The 27,095-nt window shown below is 38.8% G+C and overlaps 1 protein-coding gene across 1 annotated transcript; it reads left to right on the top strand.

Moving 5' to 3' along the window:
• Nucleotides 1-1,206: 1,206 nt before the first annotated feature.
• Nucleotides 1,207-27,091, top strand: col28a1a (collagen, type XXVIII, alpha 1a; the record flags this gene model as incomplete). The annotated part of the gene is made up of 34 exons (XM_081375640.1): nt 1,207-1,327; nt 4,844-5,409; nt 5,752-5,772; nt 6,588-6,647; nt 10,068-10,121; nt 10,448-10,492; nt 10,606-10,632; nt 10,844-10,888; nt 10,971-11,015; nt 12,640-12,693; nt 12,788-12,856; nt 13,424-13,492; nt 13,637-13,705; nt 14,549-14,617; nt 14,712-14,780; nt 14,900-14,968; nt 17,482-17,550; nt 17,662-17,733; nt 18,021-18,089; nt 19,298-19,369; nt 21,696-21,764; nt 21,999-22,067; nt 22,151-22,219; nt 22,301-22,369; nt 22,469-22,537; nt 22,620-22,688; nt 22,810-22,878; nt 22,979-23,059; nt 24,697-24,732; nt 24,820-24,856; nt 24,948-25,502; nt 25,594-25,739; nt 26,472-26,748; nt 26,877-27,091. The coding sequence occupies 34 exons, from the start codon at nt 1,207-1,209 to the stop codon at nt 27,047-27,049; spliced, it is 3,522 nt and encodes a 1,173-aa protein (XP_081231766.1). The 3' UTR covers nt 27,050-27,091.
• Between the last annotated feature and the right edge of the window lie 4 nt (nt 27,092-27,095).

Below are 27,095 nucleotides of genomic sequence, written 5' to 3' on the forward strand. Positions count from 1 at the left end.
AACTTTCACCTAAAAAAGGATCAAATGTGCATTTACTTGTGGAAAAAAAGAACATCGTCATAAAATAAAATGTCAAGTTTTCTCAGTAAAATTCTCTGGAATAGCAGCAGCATGCTTGTGTCACACTGTACCGCAGTGAAGTGATTTTGTAGCACCTTCAGGGCTAAAATGGACAGGCCACGTGCATGACTGCCTCAGGGTAGTTCATAGGATATTGCTCTTCCTGACCCTCATCATTTCTATTGTCAAGATTCCGATTTTTTAGATGCGGAACTATGGGCCAGGTGTAAAAGTGTTGTTTATGATCAGTTTAATTAATCACTGCAGTAAACTGAATACAAATTGGAGTGGAGATGGCTTGAAAACATATTTCCCAGGAATAAAAAAAACATTGATTGTTAAAGCAAAAATGTAATTAGGTATTCATTTCAGGGATTTTTACCCTGATAAGGATTTCTCATTGCCTAAAATTTTTTACTGTGGTACAAATTACTGTAACGCACAGCCTGAACCGGGTGCTTTTATGAAAGTTTTATTTAGCATTTATTACTTAATGGATATACTGATGTCCCACGGTAGACTTTAATATAATCCTGTAGCACGATGTTTTGTTGCCAAACACAATATTATTTACATATCATGTTTTTACAATGTTTCTTCAATGCTGTTATTAAAGGAGAACTCCGGTCAATTTTAACATTGAGCTCATTTTTTTGTACATTTGGAGTGCTGTCAATACAGAGAACAACTACAAAAATCGGTGTTGCCTACACCGAGTTATTCTATTTTTAAAATTTGCACCCTGTTGACTTCAATGGGGCAAGTACTAAACCTGCTTTTAGGCTCTTAACATCCTTGATGTGTCATTACAAGTGCACAGAAAATGTGAGTGATTCCTTCTGAGTGAACACGAGTGAATCTGACTGCAGTAGATGTAAAAGATATGTATAAAAATTATGTGATTTAAGCCAGCGCAAATACCTGTTTACATCCTGTTTTTCGGTTGAAGTCCAAAGTAGTCGATTGCCGAGTTCACGCGCGTAATAAACCTATGCTAATGTTAAAATTGACCGGAGTTCTCCTTTAAGGATCTGTCAGGATGTACTTAAAAATGAATGCATTATTTTAGAGACATGTTTTCAAAAATGAATATGAAATGTTTAATATGGTTCATTTGTAGTGTGACGGCGTGAATAAGCAGGAAGAATGCAGTGTGGTGTGATGTTGTGTCTCCTGCTGCTGATACTGTCCTGTAGTGCTAGCAGCAAGAACAAGAGAAAGAACAGGCAGAAACCTGACAACACTGTCATCCAAAATGAAGTCAGAAGTAAGTAATCTGTCTGCCTGTCTGTCTGTCTACCCAAACCTCTCTAATGATTTTTTTTTTTTATATATATTTTTTTTACGATTGCTTGAACCAGTTTCTCAATACTTCGGTTACTTTTTCAAAACACAGTGAGCACAACAGCAGTCTATGTGGGCTAAACTGTGGATAATTTTCCATTGCTTTGGCACAAAATGCATTCAATGACTACATCTTTTAAATCACATTAATTCTTTTCTCACTTTCTTACTCAGACACCACTGCCAAAATGTACCTATAGGCCAATTTGCACATATCTTTTCAAAACTGTTAAAGGTATGATCAAAACCTAGCATAATACAAAACTGAATAACTGAATAAAATGAAAATACCATAAAAATAATTAGATGTAGTTGAACACAGTTATTACCATATATACAAAAGGGGATTGGAATAATTTGTACTGTAATGTAAACATGGACCATGTTACATAGACTGGAGTGAATTTTAATCAGCAGAGAGCTGTCATTCTTGTTTTGAAAAACATTGCATAAGGCTACCTGTTATTACAGTTTATCTCAGTCGGTTTGGTACATATCTTTATTTATGCAAACCATAATTTGCAAACCAGCCAGTGCATTTCTCGAAACAATTTGTACAAACAGCACTGCAAAATCCTGTAACTTGCTAAAAATCCCTAGTTCACCTCTCAAAAGTAGCCTAAGTATTATGTCAATGAACTTATCAGTGCCATCAGAATGACCTTGTGTCATTGTTCACAAACAAGATAGTCAAAATGCTCAACCATGCTGTCCGTAAAACTGTGTTCTCTGACAGAATGTGATGGTTTTTGATGACTGATTGAAAATGCACAAGGTGTAATGTTCAGTTTGATTTCCGTTTTGGTTTTCCTGGCTTGTAACTCATTGTTTCCTGTGTTTCCTTTCTTTTTCCAATGTTTCTAGAATGTTCTCTTTTGTTGTCACAATGACTCATTGTTTGACTGATTTTATTCAACTGTTCCTTGTTCAGCCCTTTAATTACTATGTTTATAAATAGCCCTCAGTTTGAGTTGTTATTTGTCCATTCTCATTTATTTTTAGTTGGATGTTATTCTCATGTGTTCCACATTTCTCCTGTGCTCATGCATGTTTTTTGTTTTGATTTATTGTTTAATAAATTGACTGCTGTGTATAGATCCTGTCTCAACTTTTCCTTCCTGCAATTAACTGTGACAGAAGAACAGACCTACATATGGATCTACCAGCAGATCATATTCTCCTCCTAAGCCAGGAGGACAGCACCCTTGAGGACCACACAAGACATTTTTCATAACTGGTGCCCTTGGTGCATTATCCCGATTCCTCCCCTGTGTGTTTTCTTAGAGCTGGTCTAAACAGTCAAACTAAAGCATGCTTGCCTGTAAATGGTCCTCGGGGGCTTTTTTGTGAATACATTGAGTGGGTGTTATGCCACTCTGGTTCCTCCTGGACAGTGGTTGAGGAGGAAGTAAAAGCTCCAGATCCCATTCAGCCCCTTGTCAAGCCTAACACTGACCCTGATTCTGAACCACGGAGCCAGAGCCTGCTGCCACTTCCATCCCTGTGCTGGAGCCTGCCCCAAAGTCTGACCAGGGGCGAGAGAACTCACCAATGTCCATCCCAGAAGGTGTTTTATTGCATGGCATGGAGTGGAGTTCTGGCCATACATCTCCCACTGAGGGTGAGCTGAAGGTGTTTTAGTGGAGTCGAGGGCATGGAGTGGAGCCATGCCCATACTTCTGTCACTGAGGGTGATCTGAGCCCAGACCCTCCTAAATGGTATGATGATCTGGACTGTGTCGGTGTCCAAAATAACGGTCTCCCTTAATCCTATCCAGTTTGCAGTCTCCTTTGTCACTGCTGATTCTGCCCAGCTCCAAGTCTTTTTATCACCACTGGTTCTGCCCAGCTCCAAATCTCCCTTGTCGCAGCTAGTTAGACCCAGCTCCAAATCTCCTTCATCGCAGCTAGTTAGACCCAGCTCCAAGTCTCCGTCATCGCCACTGGTCACGTCCATCCTCCTACTCCCTCCTCCTCTGACTACTCCATTAAATTCCTCAGCCCTGCCTCAGCTGGCTCCCTTCAGACAATTGTCTCCTTCTTCAGTGGCTCTGCCCAGCTGCTTGGATCCACCTTGGGCTTCCTGGTCCACAGCCTTGGCGTGTTGATCCCCTGGCTCCACCTCTGGCCTCCAAGCCAATTACTCCACCTCGGCTCATCGACCAGTCAGCTCCCCCTAGGTCCATTGCTCCCTTGGCTCCACCGGCTCCCTGCATCTGCATCCTGCCTCATCTCTGCTTTGGCTCCGTTGGACCCTGGCTTCACCTCGGCTGCTCGTCACCGCTGCTCCAACTTGGCCTCCTGGTCTTCCAGTGTCGCCCAGTACCTCCCTCCCTTCACATCAGTTGTTTGGGCTCATGACTGCTGCATATAGATCCTGCCTCAACTTCTCTTCCTTTTTGCAACCAACTGTGACAGAAGGCTGCACTTTTTATATGGCAAATATTACTTTCAACAGTACAAATGCATTGCTGTATGTGGTACAGTGACAGGATTCACAGTTACTATTTTCTGTTAATCTGACAACAAATTATAGTCTCCAAACCCTTTCACCATGCATCCTTTCTCCTGTTCTTCCTGGCTGTTGACCTTGTTCGTTTCCTTATTGTTGTTGTTGGTTTCTTTTTTCATTGTCAGAAATTGTAACATTGTGTTGTGCTTTATATATCCTTGCCAATCGAAGGGTCATGAGATGCACCTCTGAGATGTAGATCATTGGTTGATTTAATGCTTTACATTCCCCGTTTATAGTTAGATTTAAGATATACCTGCACAATTTATCAGTACAGGACACATTTACAGAAGAGTGTAATAGAAATGTATAGAAAATATGTTTGACAGATTATGACAAGTTCAGCCATTTTGCTTTTAATGATTTATGCAGTGAACTAATGCCTAGAGGTTTTGGGGGTAAGACTATGCAACAGAGATTCAGAATAGTATATTCTGATCAGCATGAGCAATTGATAATGTAGGAAACAGCAGACAATTGTACATAATCAATTGCATGAATGTACTAAAGACAATTGATCAAAAGAATGAAAAATTGCTTTTATGATTTGCACAAGTGACTAGATGATGTGGAGGTTGAACAGGTAGTTTTGAGAATAGTTCTGATCTGAGAAATGCACCAAAGCATTTCAGAAAAAAACTGTAGTGATTTTAAGGTCATTGGGTTTTTTTTTTTGACAAAGTGTGTTTGTTGGGTGAAAACTACTTGCTAGTATGAGTTGATTTAAGACATGCATGAAGTGTTTTGGAAGTTTTGGTGCATTTTGGATGTAAAATTAACATGTACAAAACTAAAAGTTGGTTAGGAGAATTAATTTTGAAAAAGTGTAATTTTGAGAAAGACCTAAATATTGAGAAATGTGTCCTAGCAATTGTTAAAAAAAAAAAAAAAAAAAAAAAAAAAACCTGTTGTTTAATTTTTCTGCAGCCCTGTTCTGTCCAGTGGAGTTGGCTTTTTTGGTGGACAGTTCAGAGAAAGCTACAATGCTTCTGTTTGAGAAGCAAATGGATTTCGTGTTGCGCTTCAGCACCAGGCTGATGCAGATGCAGGTGCCCGGCTGGCGGATGCGGGTGAGAATCGCTGTCCTGCAGTACAGCAGCAACGTCTTAGTGGAGCACAACTTCCGGGACTGGCAGGACATAGATGTGTTCCAAAGCCGAGTGGATGCTATGACCTACATCGGCCAAGGAACCTTCTCAGCTTATGCCATCTCAAACGCCACTCAGCTCTTCATCCGAGAGACAGCGGCCAGCAGCTTAAGAGCAGTGATTCTGTTGACGGATGGGATTGACCACCCGCGCAGCCCCAGTGCTGTGACTGCAGCTGCAGATGCAAAGAGCAACAACATACGCATGTTTGTCATTGGGCTGTCGGGATCCACACGAGACGAGCAAGACAACGGTAGACTGAGGTCCATCGCCAGTGCACCGCCTCAGCAGCACCTGTTCAGCCTCACTGACCCACAACTAGATGAAAAGCTCTTCAGAGAACTGGTGAGTGGATATGTTTTCACCTGGAAGGCATAAGAGATGGTTAGGATCCATTTAACTAACAGGAAATGTTCTCAGAACTTTGACTGACAACATTCTGGCAAGGTTCTCTCAAAGTTATTAACAAATGCACTTCCAGTAACATTGATAGAACATTCATTCAGCGTATTTTGGTGTTCTATAATATTCTCAGACATTAGTAGAAACCATTAGTGGTCCTAACCACTCGTTTTGAAACATAATTTCATATATGAACAATATCACAATTCCATCAAGATCTGTGTGTATCTGTCAATGGTTTATACTTTTGTGTATCAGTCTACAATGCTCTTTTCTCTTTTACAGAGTGAACTTGCGAACACAGTTGTAAGTACAGTTTTTCAACCTGAAATTGAGATGTGATGGAGAACAGTCATTTTACTATAATGACCAGCTAACTGTATATTATCCTACTTATTACATTAATGTTGTTGATAAATGAAAGTATGTATAAATGTCTGCAAAATTACAAAGCACAAAGTCCACTTCAAAGGGAGTTTTTTCTTCCTAGAAGGTACACTTCACAATTTTCCTCATTTAAATAATTCCCGCCCAAGGCATACACAAAATAGGGCAATTCCGAAACATGTTCGAAAAAGGGGCTTCATAGAGACAGGAACTAAATAGAGCTTTGCTTACAGACTAGGAAGGGAGATGTTGCATTAATGTAAAATATGTGAAAAAAATATGTTTTTTGAACACTCAACCATGAAATCCTATTCGAGACCCCAAAAACAAAATCAGGACCTTGTAAAAGGACATAAAATGGCCTATTTTAAATAGAAATAAAATAGTTAGGGTTATGTTTGGTTCAATGGACTCTTATTTTGATATTCTGTTTTGTTTCCCTTGGTTTCTGTTTCCCTGCTGTGTTTAGTTTCGATTTCCTAGGCTTCTGATTAAATCCTTGTTTGTTTCTATAGTTATGAATTATCCCCAGCCTTGTTATATTCCCTGTTTGGTTATGTCCTTTGTTGTGTATCTTTCGTGTTCATTAAAGACTTTGTTATTTCTGTGTCAGGTTTTGGATCACGGAAAACATACACATGACAAAAATAAAATAAAATAAAAAGATACAAAAATAAAAAATATGGCATGCTAACTGTATCATTTATCTCTAATGGCTTATTTCTCTGTTACAGTGTCCTCAGCCGAAATCCTGTATGTGTGAGAAAGGAGAGAGAGGTCCTCCTGGAAAACCAGTGAGTTCATATCTAAATCAGTTTGATAGCCCAGTCAATTCTCATCATATCATATCCAGCTTTGCAGATTGATAAAATGAAATCATTGTAGATGTTCACAATCACAAAAGTACCAACATGATTAATCTGTCATTGGCTCTTAAAGGGTTAGTTCACCCAAAAATGAACATTATGTCATTAATGACTCACCCTCATGTCGTTCCAAGCCCGTAAGACCTCCGTTCATCTTCGGAACACAGTTTAAGATATTTTAGATTTAGTCCGAGAGCTTTCTGTTCCTCCATTGAAAGTCAATGGACGGCATACTGTCCATGTCCAGAAAGGCAGTACAGACATCATCAAAGTAGTCCATGTGACATCAGTGGCTCAATCTTAAGTTTATCAAGCGACGAGAATACTTTTTGTGCGCAAAAAGTAAACAAAAATAACGACTTTATTCCACTATTCATTTCCTTCTCTCTGGGCCTCAAGCTATTTCACGTAGTGTTTTTGCGCAGCGCGTCTGTGTTGTACATCCTACGTAGGCTCACTATTGGCCGATGCTGGTCATGTGTGATGCGTGTGACGTACAACACAGACGCGCTACGCAAAAACACTACGTGAACTCACTCGAGGCCCAGAGAGAAGGAAAGGAATAGTGGAATAAAATCGTTATTTTTGTTTACTTTTTGCGCACAAAAAGTATTCTCGCCGCTTGATAAACTTAAGATTGAGCCACTGATGTCACATGGACTACTTTGATGATGTCTGTATTGCCTTTCTGGACATGGACAGTATGCCGTCCATTGACTTTCAATGGAGGAACAGAAAGATATTTTAAACTGTGTTCCGAAGATGAACGGAGGTCTTACGGGCTTGGAACGACATGAGGGTGAGTCATTAATGACATAATTTTTATTTTTGGGTGAAGTAACCCTTTAAACAGTACAGCCAGGGTTGTTACAGTAAACTAAAACCATAACCATAACCAAACCATGTTTCTTGAAATAAAGGTAACACTTTATTTTGATTGGTCTCTTTTGAAAATGTAGTTAACTATAAGTGACTTTGCAACTATATGTCAACTAACTCTCATTAGAGTATTAGTAGACTGTCTGCTTATTATCTGCTAACACTGTATTGTGATGGTCATCCCACAGACTGACTATAAGAAACTTTGCAATTAAATGTCAACTTATTCTAACACTACCCGTCTACTAATACTCTAATGAGAGTTATTATTAGATGTACTGTAGGTGCAACATTACTGTTAGTCAACAGAATGTCTTAAAGTGACCATCAAAATAAAGTGAAAACGAAATAAAATACTGCAAACTTTAACTGAATTAAAATAAAATATCAAAACTATTTTATTTCAGCTAGTTGCAATGACAGCATTTCTCATTTACATCTTGTTTTACTTGAAGTACTAAAATAACCTAAACTAAAACGGAAATAAAAATAGATAAAACTATATAGACATACTTTTAAAAATAATAAAAATCACAAAAACATGACAAAATGACTAAAAAAGTAACTAAAATTCAAATGAAAGCAGATATAAAATAAAAACTATTTAATAATATTAACATCAATTACAACAGTCTGTCCATAATACTAAAATAACAGTGGTTTTTTTTTTTTTTTTTTTTTTTTTGTCTAATCAATCTCTGAATACTCTGAATGGAGACATCAGACATCCGACCTATGATGTGGAAGACAGTTTCAAACACTAGTAGATCCTTGCCTGATCTGTGCACATGAACAAACAAAGTTAGAATTGTTTGAGGAAGAATTGTTAAACAGCAATAATCCTCTCTCTGAGCTGTGTTTGATCTAACAATGTGAGGCGGTTAACTCCATCGCTCTGAGTCTGAAAGCCCTGGTTTAAAGCCAGAGCAGGTGGATTCAGGGCGATCAGAGAGGCGGTACATGAAAGCGTAGGAAGTGTTTCCCACACTGCAAGTGTAGCAGGTGCTGGAGCACTCAAGAGGACCCCTCTGTGCTTTCAAATATGTGTACTCTTCACAGGGGGGGGTTAAGATCAAGACCAGGGCCTAGTTGTCCAAAAGTAATCTAAGCAGATTTCGGCTATTGGATTGGATTAAACCTTGAAAACGGGTCGTTCAAAAGAAAAAAGGATTCTGAAATTGGATTTGATCACAAAATCCAATATTGGTTTTGATCTGGATCAAATTGTCAGTTTTTTTTTTTTTTTTTTTTTTGCTTTCCCCCAAGACACTTTGCATTCACTTCCCTCTCAAAACTTGAGTTCTTTGCAAATTAACACAAAGTTTGTTGCAAGAACGCAAAACTTTTGCAAAAGAACTCAAAAGCATTAATGTATAATTTTTCACCCATTTTACATATTTTTTGTCCCTTTAATGGCACAGTAAAGGTCTTACTGTTTAAAGAAAATTGAAAATGAAAGGGGATGCTTGTTTGTTGTTTACTTTACCTTCAAATAAAACACTTCAAGTGACCCAACATCGAATCTTCTACCTTTTGATTTCCAAATCTAGATAGATCTGATCCAGATTAAACTTTCTGAACAATGGGGCCAATGGAATTATGCAAAGCTAAACAAACAAAAAGTTTTGCATTTGATCATTCTCATAAATCTATGTAGAATTTATGTGGAGGTCAAATCCACTGACTCACATAGAACGTAATGGGAAAGCTTTCACTTGTCAGTAAATACCTAGTTCTAGAGGTGTAAAGTCCAGGGGTCAGAAAGTAAAAGTCCTGCCATATGTTTATTCCACCCATGAACTCAGCCAGCTTATTTTACTAGTTCTATCTCCTGGCTGAAAACTGTGCTAATTAGCAAATCCAGGTGATTGGAACAAAATACTGAGGAGGACTTTTACTTTCTGAACCTGGACATTACACCTCTGCCTAGTTCTGGCATGAAACTCTATGGTGCAGGCTGATAGGTCTTTAACTCATTTGGTAGCAATCACGTCATTATCTATATAGCACAACTGATTGGTTGTTGTTGCATCAGCAGCCAATGAGCTGTGGCTCAACATTCAAACAAATACCGGTAGTGTTGCTGTTAGCAGTCTGCAGCGTGCTTTCAGAAACCCTCCACCTTCCCCAGCTCCACCTGTATATATCTGCTACGGGGGTTAAATCATGTATGTTACATGTGCAGCAGCATGTCTTACATGCTCACAGCAATGTCTGTGAATGTATTGGCAGTAGCAAGTCTCGGTACTTGCTCTGCAGCAGCAGCAGCAACGTAGCAGATCTATTCTGCCAAGACCAAATACATTTACATTTCCATATCCATTACCATGCCAATCTCTATTACCATACCACTCTCATGACAGAAATATTGTTCAATTACACAAAGGAAATTTTATCCAACCATGTTATTTAAAATGTATGATTGAAGTTATTTTGCCTGCTCAATCTATAACTTCTTGTAAATATTAGGGTAAACCAGGCGATCTAGGAGTTGATGGGCCTCCTGGTCCTAAAGGATCTAAAGTAAGTCTCATTTGAATATGTTTTTGTTTGCTAAGATGATCAGAGTTGTGATTTTTGATTGGAAAATGATTTTATATGTAAATATATTACATTAAAAGATAGAGCTGACACATATGTACAGACCAGAATCAAGTATGGGCTGTTTTGAATTGAGCTTGTAAACTACCACCTAGCAACCAGCCAGAACATAGCAACACCCTGGCGACCACCCACTACACCCTAGAATTGTGGAGTTGTGCACAGGCAAAAGCCACTTGTATTTTCTTTAGAACATGTAAAGAATTGTTTTCAAATCTGATTTTAGGGTTTTCTCTTTTTATTCATAGGGAGAAGGAGGTTTAAATGGACGTCCAGGATTAGAGGGTATAAGGGTACTATATCCTCGTATATTATTATGTATATATTTTTATTATATTAGCATAAATATTTTTTTGCATGTTCATTGGTTGATTTCTGAGTGATCAAGTATTTTCTTTTGTTACAGGGAAGACAAGGACCAAGAGGAGAAAAGGCTAGTATATTTGACTTAATGACAGTGAATTCAGTAATTTTACTGTACAACATGATTCTGCTTGTCAGTAAATGATGAAAGCTGTTTAATCCTGACTGATGCTTTCAAAATATCAGGAGACTACGTCACAGAAGACAGCCTGAGGATGAAGCGCTATAGATGATATTAGACACAGGACAATGAAATTAACTTTCACTCTCTCTCCGTATAGGGGGGGAAAGGAGAATGTGGCACCCCAGGGGTGAAAGGAGATCAAGTACGTTTTAGTAAATGATTCTCTTGATCTGTGGTCTGCGGCCCACAGTCTGTCATGATGATCCTGTCCTTCATTCCCACAGGGCCAGGACGGACCTCCTGGACCACGTGGACAAAGAGGAGATCAGGTTGCCTTTTTATCCCCTTTTTATAGTGTTAAAAATGTTGGGATTTGTAAGATTTAAAAACATTTTGTCATACGATCCTTTAGAAATCATTCTAATAGGCTGCTCAAGAAACATTTATTATTATTATCAATGTTTAAAACAGTTGTGTACAATTCTTTTTCAGGATTCTTTGATAAATAAAAAAATTATCTTTAAAAATGATCATTATACAGAACCATTCAAAAGTTTGGGGTTAGTTAGAATGTTTTTGTTTTTCGTTTGGTTTTTTGGAAAGAAATTAATACTTTTATTCAGCAAGAATGCATTAAATTGATCAAAAAAGTACGAACAATTATTATTTTACAAAAGCTTTCTATTTCAGATAAATGCTGTTCTTTGAACTTTCTATTTATCAAAGAATCCTGAAAAAAAGTTACACAACTGTTTTCAACATTGATAATAATAATACATGTTTCTTGAGTAGTAAATCAGAATATTAGAATGATTTCTGAATGATCATGTGAAACTGAAGATTGGATTAATGATGCTGAAAATTCAGCTTTGACATCACAGGAATAAATGACATTTTAAAATATATTCAAATAGAAAACTGTTATTTTAAATTGTAATAATATTTCACAATATTCCTGTTTTTACTGTATTTTGATCAAATAAATGCAGCCTTGGTGAGCATAAAAGACTTCTTTTAAAATTGTTATAAAATCTTACTGATCGCAAAATTTTGAACGGTAGTGTGTGTGTGTGTATATATATGCATATATATATATATATATATATATATTATTGCATTTTACATTATTTTCATAAAAAGTCATTATATTGTGCCTAATGCAAAAAAGGCACTATTTGCTATTTTATCAAATATTATATTTATTCTATTTTATCAAATATATAATTGATTAAAAAAAATAACAGCATAAATGCATAAATAAACAGCATAAATGAATCAAATATTGCCATATTTTTTCTTTGATTCTTAAAATATATGCTGTTTTTGTTTTTATTTAATTAAATTATTATTAAATTAAATTATTAAATAATATAATAAATTATTAATTATTTTTAATTACAGTAATGAATGAAGAATAACATACCTCCCAAGCTCAGTGAGGAAATGATCCTGCTTACACAGTCAGATAGCCTCTCCTCTCCCTGCACATATGGAATGTGATTGAGAGATTAAGTGCTGTTCTTACACTAATGTAACATAGCTAAAGCAGTGAATCCAGGCCTACACGCCATTGTTCCTCTTTGACGGGTTTCTTTGTTCCTCTGGATTAGCATGGGGACAGGGGTTACTATCTCCTGCCCGCCTACTTCCATCTCTGTCCTTGTGGTTTTGGTTTGATGACAGTAGCCTCCGTTTTTTTTGACCCGATTCAGATTTGGAGAGCTTCAGTTTCCCACACAGTCTATTCTCTGGTGTGTCTGGCTGTCATGTGTCTAGTTAAAACACATTATAATTGATGGCATACCTTGGTAGAGGTCCAGTACACTGAAAAAGTCCTTCAATATTTAAATAGACACACTCTTTCAGTACAACTAGCTCATAGATCATAGATGTGATTAGTGTGAAGTAAAATATATAATAATAGACTAATACATGAATATCTATCTGTTTTAGGGACTGAGTGGCAACCCTGGTGACTCTGGCCCTGAGGGCCCTGTCGGACCTAAAGTAAGAATATTGCATCTCACCATTATGATGTGATATTATGAATGTTAACATGAAAATGATATGGATCATGGAATTACAGTGATATCTTTCCCAGGGTGAGCGAGGACCTAGCGGACCCTCCGGACCTCCAGGGGACCCAGGGTTTGGGTTTCCTGGTGCAAAGGTAATGGCTTCAGATTAGTTAATTAGTTTTGATTTCAAGATAATGCCAAACATATTTTAATATCTGGTTAGACAACATGTCATGCATGCAGTTTATGTATTTTATGAATAATTGAGATAAGACAGTTGTCACAACACAGAACTGTTTTCTTTTATATACACTTCCATTCATAAGTTTGGGTTCAGTGCTTTTCCAGCAAGGATACATTAATTTTATCAAATGTGACATCAAAGACTTTTACTTTGTCACAAAAATATTTAATTTCAAATAAATTATATTCTTTGAACTTTCTATTTTTCAAAGAATCCTGAAAAAACAAAAACAAAAAAATTTAGCTTTGCATCACAGAAATATATTACACACACACACACACACACACACACACACACACACACACACACACACACACACACAATATATTACTGTTTTTACTGTACAGCTATGGTGAGCATAAGAGACTTAAAGAAATGTACGGACCACAAACTTTTGAACAGTTGTGTATCAGTATGCAGTTTTATTATAATTATAATGGAATCATATCCATGTAAACTCTTTGTGTTTTGTAAGGGGGAGAAAGGTAGCCAAGGCAGACCTGGGCCCACCGGGCCTGTTGGGATAGGGGAGCCAGGAATGCCTGTAAGTGAAGTGATTCGGCAGTAACACCACTAGAGGGAGATACAGATCCTTGGTCATGTGTTTTATGTAACAGGCAACTATCAGGCATCTTATCCACTGGGTATGTATAGTATAATGTACTAATATTTAATATCTGTTTGTTAGGGCCAACCAGGACCTCAAGGAGTTCAAGGCAACCAAGGGTTTCCAGGAGAAGGTTTACCAGGGCCAAAGGCAAGAATTAACAATAAAAACTCCATCTTCCTCCTTGTGAAAAAGAAGTGTGCTTAATTGTTTTTAATGTGCACTTGTAATGTACTTTAAATCTTAAAATTACATTTATAAAAAAAACTCCTAAAACTTAAGTGCACTAAAGAGAGTACACTTTCATGACTATTTCTTAAAACATTTAAGCGCACTTTTTAGAAATGGATTCAAAAGTGAACAATGTCAAATTAATTTGTTTAAGTACATTTGAATTTTAATAATTATGTTTTAATAATCATTTTTCGTGCTTTAAAGAAGTGCACTTAATTTGATGTGTTGACTAACATATTAAAGCACATGAAGTATTTGATAATAATTTAGTTAAGTTTTTTATTCAATATTTCATTTAAAGTTAAGACTAAATTGCAACTTCATTTATACTTACATTTAAAGTATGTACTAAACATTATAAGTGTGTAATTAAAAATATATTTAAATACTTGTATATTTTAGTTATATTAGCATATTAAGTTAGCTTGTCAGTACATTCAGTACACTTTAACCATATTTCAATAACATTAGAAATAAATATGAAATTACATTTAAAGATGTATTTAAGTCATACTTAAGTGGGTCAAAAAAGCACCCTAAAGTTCAGCTAATTGCATTTATTAAAAATTTAAACTATAATACATTTTCATTTAATTTTAAAATAACATGTAATTAAGTGTCTGAAAACATTACATACATTAACACACTCAGGTATATTCATTTAAAGTGTATCATTTCCTTAAGTACTCTTTTTGCTATGTAAAATGTGTACTGAATAATGTAAAAATGATGTACTGAATAATGTAATGATGCTTTCAGGGTGACCGGGGATTTGAGGGTCCTAAAGGTGTACGTGGACCTCCTGGGTTTAGCATCAAGGGTGATAAGGTAGAATACATTATCAAAAAATAAAAAATTACATGCTGTTGTGGAGTGTAATCAGATCCAACAATAAGACACTGCTTATTTCTCTCTTCTGTAGGGCAACACAGGGGAACTGGGTTTACCTGGACTGATGGGATTTCCAGGAGTAGGGATCCAGGGTGAAAAGGTAGAGCAAAGTTCTTATCTATCCATAGGCTGCACCCAAATGCCTACATTGTTTTATAGGAAATCATAGTACAACATTCAGTTTGAAAATACGTTCTGATGTGGCATCTCTGGCTGCAGGGAGACCTGGGACCCATTGGACCAGCTGGACCAAGAGGCCCCTCTGGAGTGGGCATGGTGGGCCCTAAGGTGCAGTGTGTTTGTGTTTGTGTTTGTTTGTGTATGTGGTACAGGTAAACCCTACATTATATTATTCCACAAAGATGGAAATCCTTGTCCGTGTGGGGTAATATTTTGGTCCCATGAGGAAAACAGGAAGCCTGTGAAGGGATCAGTTCAAGACGCACAGGTCCAGGATTGGCCGTAACCCACCTGTCTTCTTCGGTACAATGAAATAGGGGCTGTAGAATCTGGACTTCATTTCGGCTGGAGGGACAATCTCGATCGCACATTTCGCCAGTAAGGTAGTGACCTCCGCACGCGTGACAGGGGCATGCCACCCACCATAGTGTAACGGACTCCCCAGAAGCGGGGAGGAGATCGTATGAACTGAATCACATAGCCGAGCCTGATGGTTTTCGCGACCCAGCGGGACAGGTTGGGAAACTCTAGCCAGGCTTCCAAGATCTGAACCAGCGGGGCCATGCGAACCACAGACGTACCCTCGGTGGGGCAGTGAAGCGGAATGACCGGCCGGACAAGGGAGGCATAGTGTCCCGGTGTGGGGGCACGGTCATAAGCCGCGTCCTGACAGAGTAGGCCAGGGAAGGACCAGCCATCCACGGGGGCCTGCTCTGACAGGGGTCTGGCGACAGAGGGGGACGAGAGTGGCAAGGTAGAGCGTCGCACACTGCCATCCACGGCCTCTTGGGGCTTGGAGGAAGGGGCATCAGTTCATAGAAAAAAGATTCTCCCCCGGCCCTCCTCTGGGGGAAAGAGTGGTCCTGCTACCAGCTCCTGAGAAGAACTGAGCCCTAACTCCAAGCTGCCCGTCTCAGGAGTGCTGCTTAGCCTGGCGTTTTGCCGGCTAAGGGGCGGAAACCGGCGGTGCTGCCGCAGGGAGGTGGCCTCGGCGTGAAGCAGACTAAGGAACCACATGTACGGATGACCGTCGTTGCAGAAGGGCCTCAGTCTGCTTCTGGGGGGTCGAAGACTGTTGGGCGCAGTCCTCAACCACACCGCTGAGGAGCCCAGCCTGGGACATGGGGGAGCTGAGAAAATGAATTCTCAGACCCCCTCACATCAACCTGGCTGAGCCCATTCCTGGACCACACTTGTGGACATCACCTGGCCCAGGGATCACGCAGGTACCAATGTCGCCCGTAGAGCGAGGTCTGTACAGTGCACGGCGGATCGACCAGCCCGGACATGGGAGGCATAGCGTCCCTGCGTGGGGGCATGGTCGAGTTCCCACGTTCTGTCCGTGTTGGCCAGGGAAGGACCAGCGATAAGTCATAAGGGAACTCTCTCAACCAGGAGGCGTCCTGATGCACGTCCGGGAAGAAAGGCACTGGGGGCGAGTACTTGTAGTGCAGCACACGCCGCGCCTAGAAACCAATCGTCCAGCCTACAGCGCCACTCCAACAGATGCTTTCAGCTGCCCGGGAAAGCATGGCCATCAGATCAGGATCTGACTCGGCTAACGCTGGCACTCTTGAGGGAGGCAACGCAGTCAAATCCTCATTTCCAGAGGAATCAAGCCCGCCATGTGATGCTGTGAGTGACATGACATCATCTGCTGGAGCCCCGAATGAAAACACTGGGTCCCAGAGAGGAACCAGGCACACACGGAAGCTCCATGGTTTGCTATGTGGAGGGGGGCGTGGCCCGAGGAATGACTCATCGCTTATTGTGCCACACTGTAACCCTCAGATCATCCTGGCCACCAGCCAAAGTATCCCCTCTCGAGGAAGAGATAGATTGGGGTGTGGCAGAGGGGACTCTACCCACACGGAGATCATTGAGTCTTGATCTAAACATTGCAATGGTCATGTTCCCCACAAAAAAAACATGACTCATTCACGCTAGGCAGATGAATCACACACCCACACGGGCGAGCCGTCTTGAAAAAGACGTGCTACGTGCAGCTCTTTTAGAGAGAGGAAAAAGCTCAGCAGAGTGCTGAAGCGCCCAGGGAGAAACACACACACTGTCGGCAGATCACTGCACAGATCAGCAGCAGGCAATGTGATCTCGCTGGAACGCGCCGTTGCACCAACACACTGGAGAGCCGCGCGTCTCGTAGAGTGAAGATAATACAGAATGGCTTGTGGGAGTGAAGAAAACTCTTGGCTCCGAAGCGAAAACATAACTGCATGTTGCCAGAGTACTTCCTTATATATCCACGAGGTGGGGTGGAGTTACGCTTTGCAAATTCCGCAGACCCATGGCATTTTCTTGCCATTGGCTCGTTTTGTATTCTCGAAGGTGAGAGGCTTTCTAAGCGAAACCCCATTCGTCGTCACAACGTAACTCGTATTGACCATGAAAGGGAATGGAAGTTATAAATTATCGCTTTGGCAACTAACTGAAATACTGTAAATTTGTTAAATATTAAATATGTCACTGTAAATACTAAAATGAATAAAACTGAAATAAGTATTCATTAAAGCTATATAGAAATATAAAAAATTTGGGATGAATTTTTCCATCAATTGTTTGTGTGATTATCAGTGTTTGTGATTGTATAAATATGTTCCCAGGGAGATCAAGGCTTTCCAGGAGAATCTGGCCCACAAGGTGAGAGAGGAATAGGAGAACCAGGACCAAAAGTATGTACAATTTTAATGTCCTCACAAAGCAAATTAAATATTATCTGTATGACCAAATTTTTAATTTAATCTGTTTTATGTAATAGTGATATAGTTTTTTTATGATTTTAGGGTGAACCAGGACCAGATGGAGCACCTGGTATTCCTGGCATCCCAGGTGAAGATGGCTCTGTGGGTCCAAAGGTACAGTGAAACACAACATCCTGGGTCACAGGTTTCTTGTAATATGGTTACTATTTAGTTTAAAAATTAACCAATGGATCGTCACTTAAGCTACCCTTAATAATGAATGAATGTCATATAAAGTCATAAGTTTTAAGGTGTGGCCTAAATGTCTACATATTTCTGGGGCCACTGTGACTATAACACATTCTTATTTTTTGATAGCAAATACAGGAAAGCTTCAATAAAGCACACGTGCATTGCTTTCCTATATTGTTTGCATTTCTGTCTTTTCTTTATTATGTTAGGGTGAGATGGGTTTACCTGGTGTACGAGGTCCAGAGGGCTCACCTGGGAAAGGAATTCCTGGTGAGAAGGTACAATGACGTTTCGTTCTAAAAATATTTCTTACTTACCACAATTATATGGATTAAGTTATAGTTGAAAAGCATCTCTCGTGGTTAAACAGTGAGTTCTACATTCAGTGAGTACAGGAGTCAATATTTGCAAGACAATGTAATATATTTTCTGCCATTTGCAAACATGTCTCATAGTAGTTAAACACAGGTTGTAACCATTTCAAATGGTGGAAAGATATCTGTTTTAGATAATTTAGTTTAGGGCTGAATTTCACAAAACCAGCCAAGTCAAGGTTGTATATCACATTGTTATCAAAAGAAAGTACTCTACAATTCAAAAGTTTGGGATCAGTAAGATTTTGCTTTTTTGTTACACTATTTTAAGGTGTCCTTAATGTACACATTTAAGTACTAAATCATATTCATTAACAACATGTACTTACTATAAGGGCTAGAATTTAGGTTTGGTTTAAGGTTAGTTGAATGTAATTATGCATAAATTACTGTTTTTACTACAGTAAGTGCATGACTGTAAAATAAAGTGTCACGGAATTTATACTTTTATTCAGAAGGGATGTATTCAATAGATCGAAAGTGAAAGTAAAAACATTTATATTTTTGTTTCAAATTAATGCTGTTCTTTTGACCCTTCTATTCATCAAAGAATCATGAAAAAAAAATGTATCACAGTTTCCACAAAAATATTAAACAGCACAACTGTTTTCAATATTGATTAGGCCTATTATAATAAATGTTTCTGGAGCAGCAAATCAGCATATTCGAATGATTTCTGAAGGATCATGTGACACTGAAGATTGAAGTAATGATGCTGAAAATTCAGGTTTGCATCACAGGAATAAATTACATTTTAAAATTATATTCAAATAGAAAACAGTGTTGAATCAACATTGTCTTAACATCAACCTTGAATAATGAGAATTACAAAAAAACTCTAAAGTAAATGTCTTAAAATATGCTGTTGTATGCGAAGTCCTAAAAATAGCCTTCATTTTCTTGCAAAATATAACATCTTAATATCTTACATGTGTATTCATGAGGCTTGAGTTTGAAATAAAATACTGCATAACATCATGCCACTCAACTCCATTTCAAAGTTAGTCAATGATCAAAAAGCTGAATAATCTCAAATACTGTCTTTGAATGTACTGAAGTGGAAAATACTGTCACATAATCACACTAAATAGTGTTTATGAATCTCTCCACAGGGGGACAGAGGTGACAGAGGATCTCGGGGTCTCCCAGGAAGCCCTGGAGCAGCGGGACCCCCGGGGGCCAAGGTGGGTGGGACACATTTAACCTTTACATTTCATTTTGCAATGTGGAGGTTAATGTCCAGGTTGTTATGTTTCAAGGTTTAGAATGTCATATTTCATGATCAGATGACTTTTAAGGAGTTCATAAAAGGCCTTTAGGGTTTAGTTGTACACTTTTATGGTTGCTCATAATCAATCCTTTAACAGTCGGCCTTGGGTAGTGAGAATATTCATCCATAAACCCATAAACTAATAAAATACATTACAAATCTAAAATGTATTTCCTGGACTTTGTCACTAAAAAGTTGTTGGAAATAGGCACAAAGCAACAACTCTCATATAGGACATGCTGGATTCAATATATTATCTCATCATTCTAAATTATTTTATTATTTCAAAACCTACAAAATGTAATATATTTTTACAATCACCAGGACACATTTCTCAATACTTAGTCACCTTTTCAAAACTCTTCACACAGTGAGCACAACAGCAGTCTATGTGTCATTTCATTACCATCTATACAAAATGGGATTATTTTTGTACTGTAATACAAACAGCAGAGAGTGTTATTCTTGTTTGGTAACAAAACTTTACAAAAGAAAACATTGTATAATGCTACCTGTTGTTAGTGTTTTTTAGGTAATTGTGTGACAAAGTCTATTGGGTGACAGCCCTTGCTTGTGTTATGGAAGAATGAATTGATTTGAGACATGTATTAAGTGTTTTTGTAGTTTTAGTGCATTTTGAATGTCAAATGAACTGCTGTGACATGTTGAAAGTTGGTTATGACAATTGTGTAAAGAATTCTGAAAAGGTATTGAGAAATGTGTCCTAGCTATTGTTAATACAACTTTTTTTCTTCAAAAGTATCTATTGTTTTAAACTATAATTATACTCCATCAATGCTTTCTTGATATTCTTGAATATTCTTGATATTCAATATGGCAGTAACACTCCAGCTCTTTATAAATTATACACAACTGATCGCTCACTGATCACATTGCCTTATATACAGTACACTATTACCATTTTTAAAGGGCACCTATTATGCCCCTTTTTAGAAGATGTAATATTGGTCTTGGGTGTCCCCAGAATGCATTTGTGAAGTTTCAGCACAAAATACCCCACAGTTAATTTATTATAACCATTTGAAAATGTCATTTTTGGGGCCTGTTTTAAAAAGAGCTGTTTTGTGTGTACCACTTTAAATGTAAATGAGCTGCATATCCCCGCCCTGCTGCTGGACCCAGATGATGAATAGACTCCGGCACAGAATAAACACGAATGAGAATGGACTAAACGTCTCGGAATAGTTATTTGATACATTTATGTACTTACAAAGTTTTAATCGCGTCCCCTTTGCCATTATAGATGTGCAACACACACACACACACACACACACACACACACACACACACGAACTGTGATAACGTTCGCGCAATTTTTTGAAACTACACACACACACACACACACACACACACACACACACACTACTGTGATAACGTTTGCTAAGTACAAACGATTTATTTATTTCTTAAGGGGAGGGAGATAGACGTTTATATAGCCTACTGTCTATGGAGATAGAGCAGACCTTAATTTATTTACATTTGTAAATGCTGCAAAAAAAATGCCTACGTGACATAAAACTGTCTGACAGTTGTTTGTTGAGCCATCCTATGACGACGACAATAAATAGCTTTAGACGCATTTGTTGTTGAACTGGCTGACATCGATTGAAATGACTATTTGCTCAAAAATCATAAAATACACTTACTTCTTCTGGAGGTGACGTTGGATCGCGAACTGTAGGCAACGATCCACACTTGAGGATTAACTTTGACCCTCGTTCACTAAACAGTCAGTCAGAAAATGAATCTCGTATTTAGGAAGTTTAAGTGGTGCCTTTTCTTCATAAATAAAATCCATCCGCTGCGTTTTCAGTGGCTCTGATGTCAGTGAAGACTAGTATGTCCATTCTTACATCCCACAACAGAACACCTACACTTCTTAGGAGACATTACCGGCTGTCGTTGAAACAATGGAGGATGCAGATCACCGAGGGCGGGGTCTATGCCAAAACCAGATGTCAATCAAATCACGTCGGTGGGGCTTAGCTCATTTCTACGTCACAGTGAGGGAAATCTAGAACAGGGTGTTCTGAGACAGTGCTTATGATTTATTGAGATAGTAAAAAAACTACTGGGTGGATTTTTATCATTCTAGGGTGGTTTTGCTCACACACTGCCAACACACATTTATGTTCAAACACCATGTAAAAGTGAATTTTGCTTAATAGGTGCCCTTTAAAAATGATCGATATTGATAAAATATTTCCTTTCATTTATAGGGAGAACCAGGGAGTTTAGGTATGATGGGGTTACCTGGACCTCCGGGTCGAGGATTGCCTGGTTCAAAGGTACGTATATGTCTCATAAAGTGCAAATAGAGATAGATGCTATTCACACAAAGTGTAAAAAGAAGTAATATCCTGTTTGTACTAAAGGTAAATAGCTGATGAATGGTGGGTGGAGCTAGTGAAAATAGCTTTTGCCAACAAGGTTGGCTATTTGCATTCTTACCTAATGTTATACATTATTGTATGTACTGTACATGCTCTTCATCATTATGTTGGTTGCATGTGTATTGTTAGGGTGAGCCAGGACCTGCAGGCCCCTCCGGTCCTGTTGGAGAGCCAGGTGTTGGGACTACAGGCCCTAAGGTTATAGAAACAAATGCATATTACATAGTTTAATAGGAGTTATTTTTTTTTACTCTAATAAAATCTACATTGGCATGTTTCAGGGTGACAGAGGGAGTCCAGGACCAGTGGGGCCAGTAGGAATGAAGGGGGAGGGTTACCCCGGACCACGGGTGCGTGAAGGAAACAAAGACTTGATACAGACAACACAGAAAACAAAAGCAGTAATATCTATACATGTGATATATTCTCAGGGGCCTCAAGGGTGGCCTGGGCTGCCGGGGGAAGTTGGACCTGAAGGACAAGGAATTCCTGGCCCAAAGGTATTGGTCATTATGCAATTTTAAAATAAACAATTGCTGACTTGATCTTTCAGAAAGTGAGCAAAGTAAGCATTTTTGCTAAAGTGATGTTGTTTTCAGGGAGACAGGGGCTCACCCGGAGCTACTGGCCCTTCAGGGCCCCCAGGAATTGGTCTGCTGGGATCAAAGGTTCAATATCACTACTTAGAACATACTGTATGTAGAGCCAATACACATTTTATGTTGATTAATTCTTATGAGATTTTTATAGGGTGCAGTTGGCCAGCCTGGTGCTCCAGGTCTTCCAGGCCCTCCAGGAGAGGGAATACAGGGTCCCAAGGTAAGGCTCCAAGGCCTGCCGGCCTCATTAATACAGTAGCTCTACCAACTAGGACATAAAGCTAAACATAACTGTATCATACAAAAGCTTAGAACTCTAAATAAACTTTGTGTCATCACAGGGAAACTCTGGGTTTCAAGGGCCCCCTGGTCCAAGAGGGCCTCCAGGTGATGGCTTGCCAGGAGAGAAGGTACTAGAAAGGCAAACACTGACTGATTGTGTTATATGTCAGTATGGTTAATAATATAGTACTGTTCAAAAGACAATGTAACAAAGTCTGATGGTTTTAGGGTGACAGAGGCCTAGTGGGTGAGCGCGGGAGAAAAGGAGAGAGAGGAGAACATGGAGTACCTGGACAATCAGGAGCCAAGGTAATATCCAGTTATCAGTTAGCAAAGGCTCATATCATGGTTTTCTGGGCAGCCTTGTACTTGAGACCAGCTAATTTGAGTCTAAGTCCAGGCTGAGACCTGTGAAGGTTGAGTCAGAGTCAAGGTTGAGACCACAGACCACAAAACTATAGTGTTGTAGTATTCAAGACTGGAATTGGGCTTGAGTCATGACTAAGTCCAAATGCTCCCAAGTCCATAACAAGACCATACAGACTCAAGACAGAGTCTAGTGGAGTTCTACAACACGGTTTCTAAATTTCAATTCTAGTCCTGGAGGCATTACAAGTACAAAAAACAGTGATCAAGTAATCAAGACAGTTTGTCTTCAGCTTGCAACTATATTTCATTTGTTAGTTATTCACTATCATAACTTAAAGTGCAGTCACATTAGCAAAAGTTAAGTCAAGTCAAGTCATCCTCATTTATATAGCGCTTTTAACAATGTAGATTGTTTCAAAGCATCTTTACAGAGACAAACCTATAATTTAGGGTAACAGACATTGTTTTGGCTTTATAGCGGTTCTTTAATAAAGTTATTTTCCAGCTAAAGTTAGTTTTGATTGATTCACTTCCATCGCAACAATCATTTGTTATTTGTTAATTATATTAAAAATTCACAGACAACATATGTACACATTCATGGCAAAATTCAAACGGGACCAGAAAATAATTATTTTCTCACATTCACTTGCATTGACGATTTTTCAACCTTGAGGACCAGTGGGGTTAGCGGAAGGGGCGGGACTTACCAGCTCTATAGACTTTAAACACGAACCTGTGATAAACGCTGATGGCGTTCACATGCGCATTAAGAATTGGTTCTATAGTTATGTGCGTTTGAATACATGAATGAATACATGAATAAATTCCCTACAGACCAAGCCTAAACAAAGTACTGGTCTTTCCTTATAAATTTTAATACAGAATTTAATTTTATTTTGTCACTTCGGGGTAGGTACGCGAAACGAATTTCCCCGACAACGCTTTATCTGTAGAGTGGTAAAGGGATCCTCCATAGGGAGAGACTAGTTGGCACTTCAGGACTGCGTTGTCATCGGTTCCAGGCAAAGGTCCTTCATCAGATCTGGATACGGCCTGGATCCGGCAGGCTGCAAGAAAACCTCGGGATAAACAAAGACACTAAAATTTACGTAGATGCCATTCTTCTTATTATGTAACGAGTAGGCCTACATCAGGATTTATGGGAAGTGTTCCCGGTTCCATCTGACCTAATCTATGCAGCCTAACATTGAATTATAGAAGTCTATAATGTGTTATGTGTATGCTAGGTCAAAGAGATGTGTTTTTAATTATTTTTTCCAAAAAAAGTCCATATTGTTGTGATGAAACACTACTCACACAGATGTCACTTTCAAACCAAGAAGCATTTTGTTGCGAATCTGCGTGAAGAACTTGAATCCGTTGTCAAATTAGCTTGGGGAATTATTTTGCCATCACATAAAATTATATTAAAGCGACTGGGTTTCATCCGTTAAAATTCACCAAACAACTTTAAACGTGACCGGACATTTACTCTAATGTAACTGATAATGTAGATAATGTAGAATATACATAAATTACCCTGTTACTAATAAAATTCAACTTAAATTGTATAGGGACAACCAGGAGAGAAGGGAGATCCTGGCCTATCTGTGAGTCAAAACATTTTTCATAAAAACTTCATCATCAGATACTCACAAATATTGTATAAATAACATACATTGAACTTCACCCCGCAGAGAGAAGAGGTGATCAGAATAATCCGGGAAATATGTGGTATATAACCATCCCCACCACTCAAAACTATATATAGGTTGTTTAATCTGTGTTAGGTGGAGGCTCTTACTTCTTTTGCATTTTCTCTCAGGATGTGGTGTGAAATGCCGGACGAGTCCTCTGGAGCTGGTCTTTATCATCGACAGCTCAGAGAGTGTGGGTCCGGAGAACTTTGAGGTCATGAAGGACTTTGTGAACGCTCTGATCGATCGCGTGTCCGTGAGCCGAGAAGCTACGCGTGTTGGGGTGGTGCAGTACAGTCATGTTGACGTGGTGGTGGCAAGCCTACATCAGCTGTCTGACCAGGCTGCCATCAAAACTGCTGTGCGCAGGATGCTGTACCTCGGCGAGGGCACCTTCACGGGCAGCGCCGTCCAACGGGCCACTCAGCTCTTTCAAGCAGCTCGGCCCGGCGTAAGAAAGGTTGCAGTCGTGTTAACGGATGGTCATGCCGACAAGCGTGATGCAGTGAGGCTGAAAGACGCTGCAGAAGAGGCTCACAATGCTGGGATTGAAATCTTCGTGATTGGTATAATGAACAGAAGTGACTCCCAGTATGCAGAGTTTAAGAAGGAGATGAACATTTTGGCATCTGATCCTGATGAAGAGTATGTCTACTTAACTGATGACTTCATGAGACTGCACAGTACGTACTCCTATATTTCTTTTAAATATGGTGTACTTGGCTAAATATTTTTATGCTAACGTTTTGCGATGCGATTTTTTTTTTTTTTCAGCACTGGAGGTTAAACTGCTAAGTCAGATCTGCGAGCGTGATGATGGAACGCCAAATGGCAAAACATCCTTTCCATTTGGGCCTGATCCACTTCCAGATGGAACTGAAGCTTCCACCAGTGATTATTTCATCCCAATAGGCAAAGAGGTAATTTTTCATACTACAGAAAGATACAGTAATAGATTAAAAAGAAGACACTATGTAGGTTAATGAGCAAAATGTTTTTTAAAGAGAAAATATTAAACTTTTCAGTAAAATTAAAATGATAGAGCCCAGCACATGCTGTGAGCACAAATTAAAGACTTGCTCCCATATTTTAGGTAAATCATGGCTACGATTTCCCTAGGATGAGGGAATTAATTAATCAAATGTGGCCATGAATTAAGTCATGGTAACAACTTCTATGTTCATGGCCATGGTATCTGTTTTTTGGGGGTTTTTTTCTCCATGATGTGTGGGCTTCGTAAAAATATACATAAAATATGTACTTTTTTTAAAAGGAAAATGTCACGTTGATTTCATGATGTAACCATCAAGTAAAAAAGTAATAACATATTTTCCTTACACCTAATCATTATTTTCAAAAACGTTTTTAAATGTATTTTTCTAAATAAAAAAGGAACAACTTTTTTTTTCAAATATCTAATCAATCAGAAATTAAAACCCTGCTCATCACTAAAGTAATTTATAAAATGTAATTGTATTGATATGCATTTCTGAATAAATTAATAGATCTGGACACAGAATTCTGTTTATATCATAAAATATGAACAGAAATTACAGAAACATTAATTTGGAGAAAAAGTAGCACATAAAATGATCGATAATCATAATGTAAACACCAACTGAAGGTTGATTGGAAAATTTTCTTTATCACAGGCTGAACTTCCAACAGAGTTTGACACCACCCTTTCTCCTCAACAACCAGATGAATATTATGACACGAATATTGACACAAACTGGAATACCTTTGACGAATCTGTCATTGAGTTCCCTAAGGTGACAGAGGCCCCAGCTGGAGATAAGAGGAGAGACCAGTCCTCCATCTCAGTAGTAGGACCCCAGACGCCCATAAACTGGCGGCATGTTCCAGAAATCAGCTCTCCTCCACGAAATCTACCTGCGCCGCCCCCTCAGCCTGATGCCTTTGTGAAAGGTAAGTGCACTGGCTTACACCATAATTATCTATCATTTCGGGTCACTTCTCGAGCATTCACATTTAAATTTAGTTTGAATCCAGATTTTGTTCAAGTACTTCAGATCTATGTTGTTGTTGTTTTTCAGATGTAGACTGTAGGCAGGGATTGGACCCTGGGCCATGTAGAGAGTACAGGGTGATGTGGTACTATGACCAGGAGGCCAACGCGTGCGCACAATTCTGGTATGGTGGTTGCCAAGGCAACAGAAACCGCTTTGAGACAGAAGACAATTGTATAAGCGCTTGTGTGCAAACATAACACACCTTCACAATAAAGCACAGGGCTTCATTCAGCTTCAGCAGAT

This window comes from Scardinius erythrophthalmus, assembly GCF_964197995.2.
Source record: "Scardinius erythrophthalmus genome assembly, chromosome: 10".
NCBI classification, from domain to species: domain Eukaryota; kingdom Metazoa; phylum Chordata; class Actinopteri; order Cypriniformes; family Leuciscidae; genus Scardinius; species Scardinius erythrophthalmus.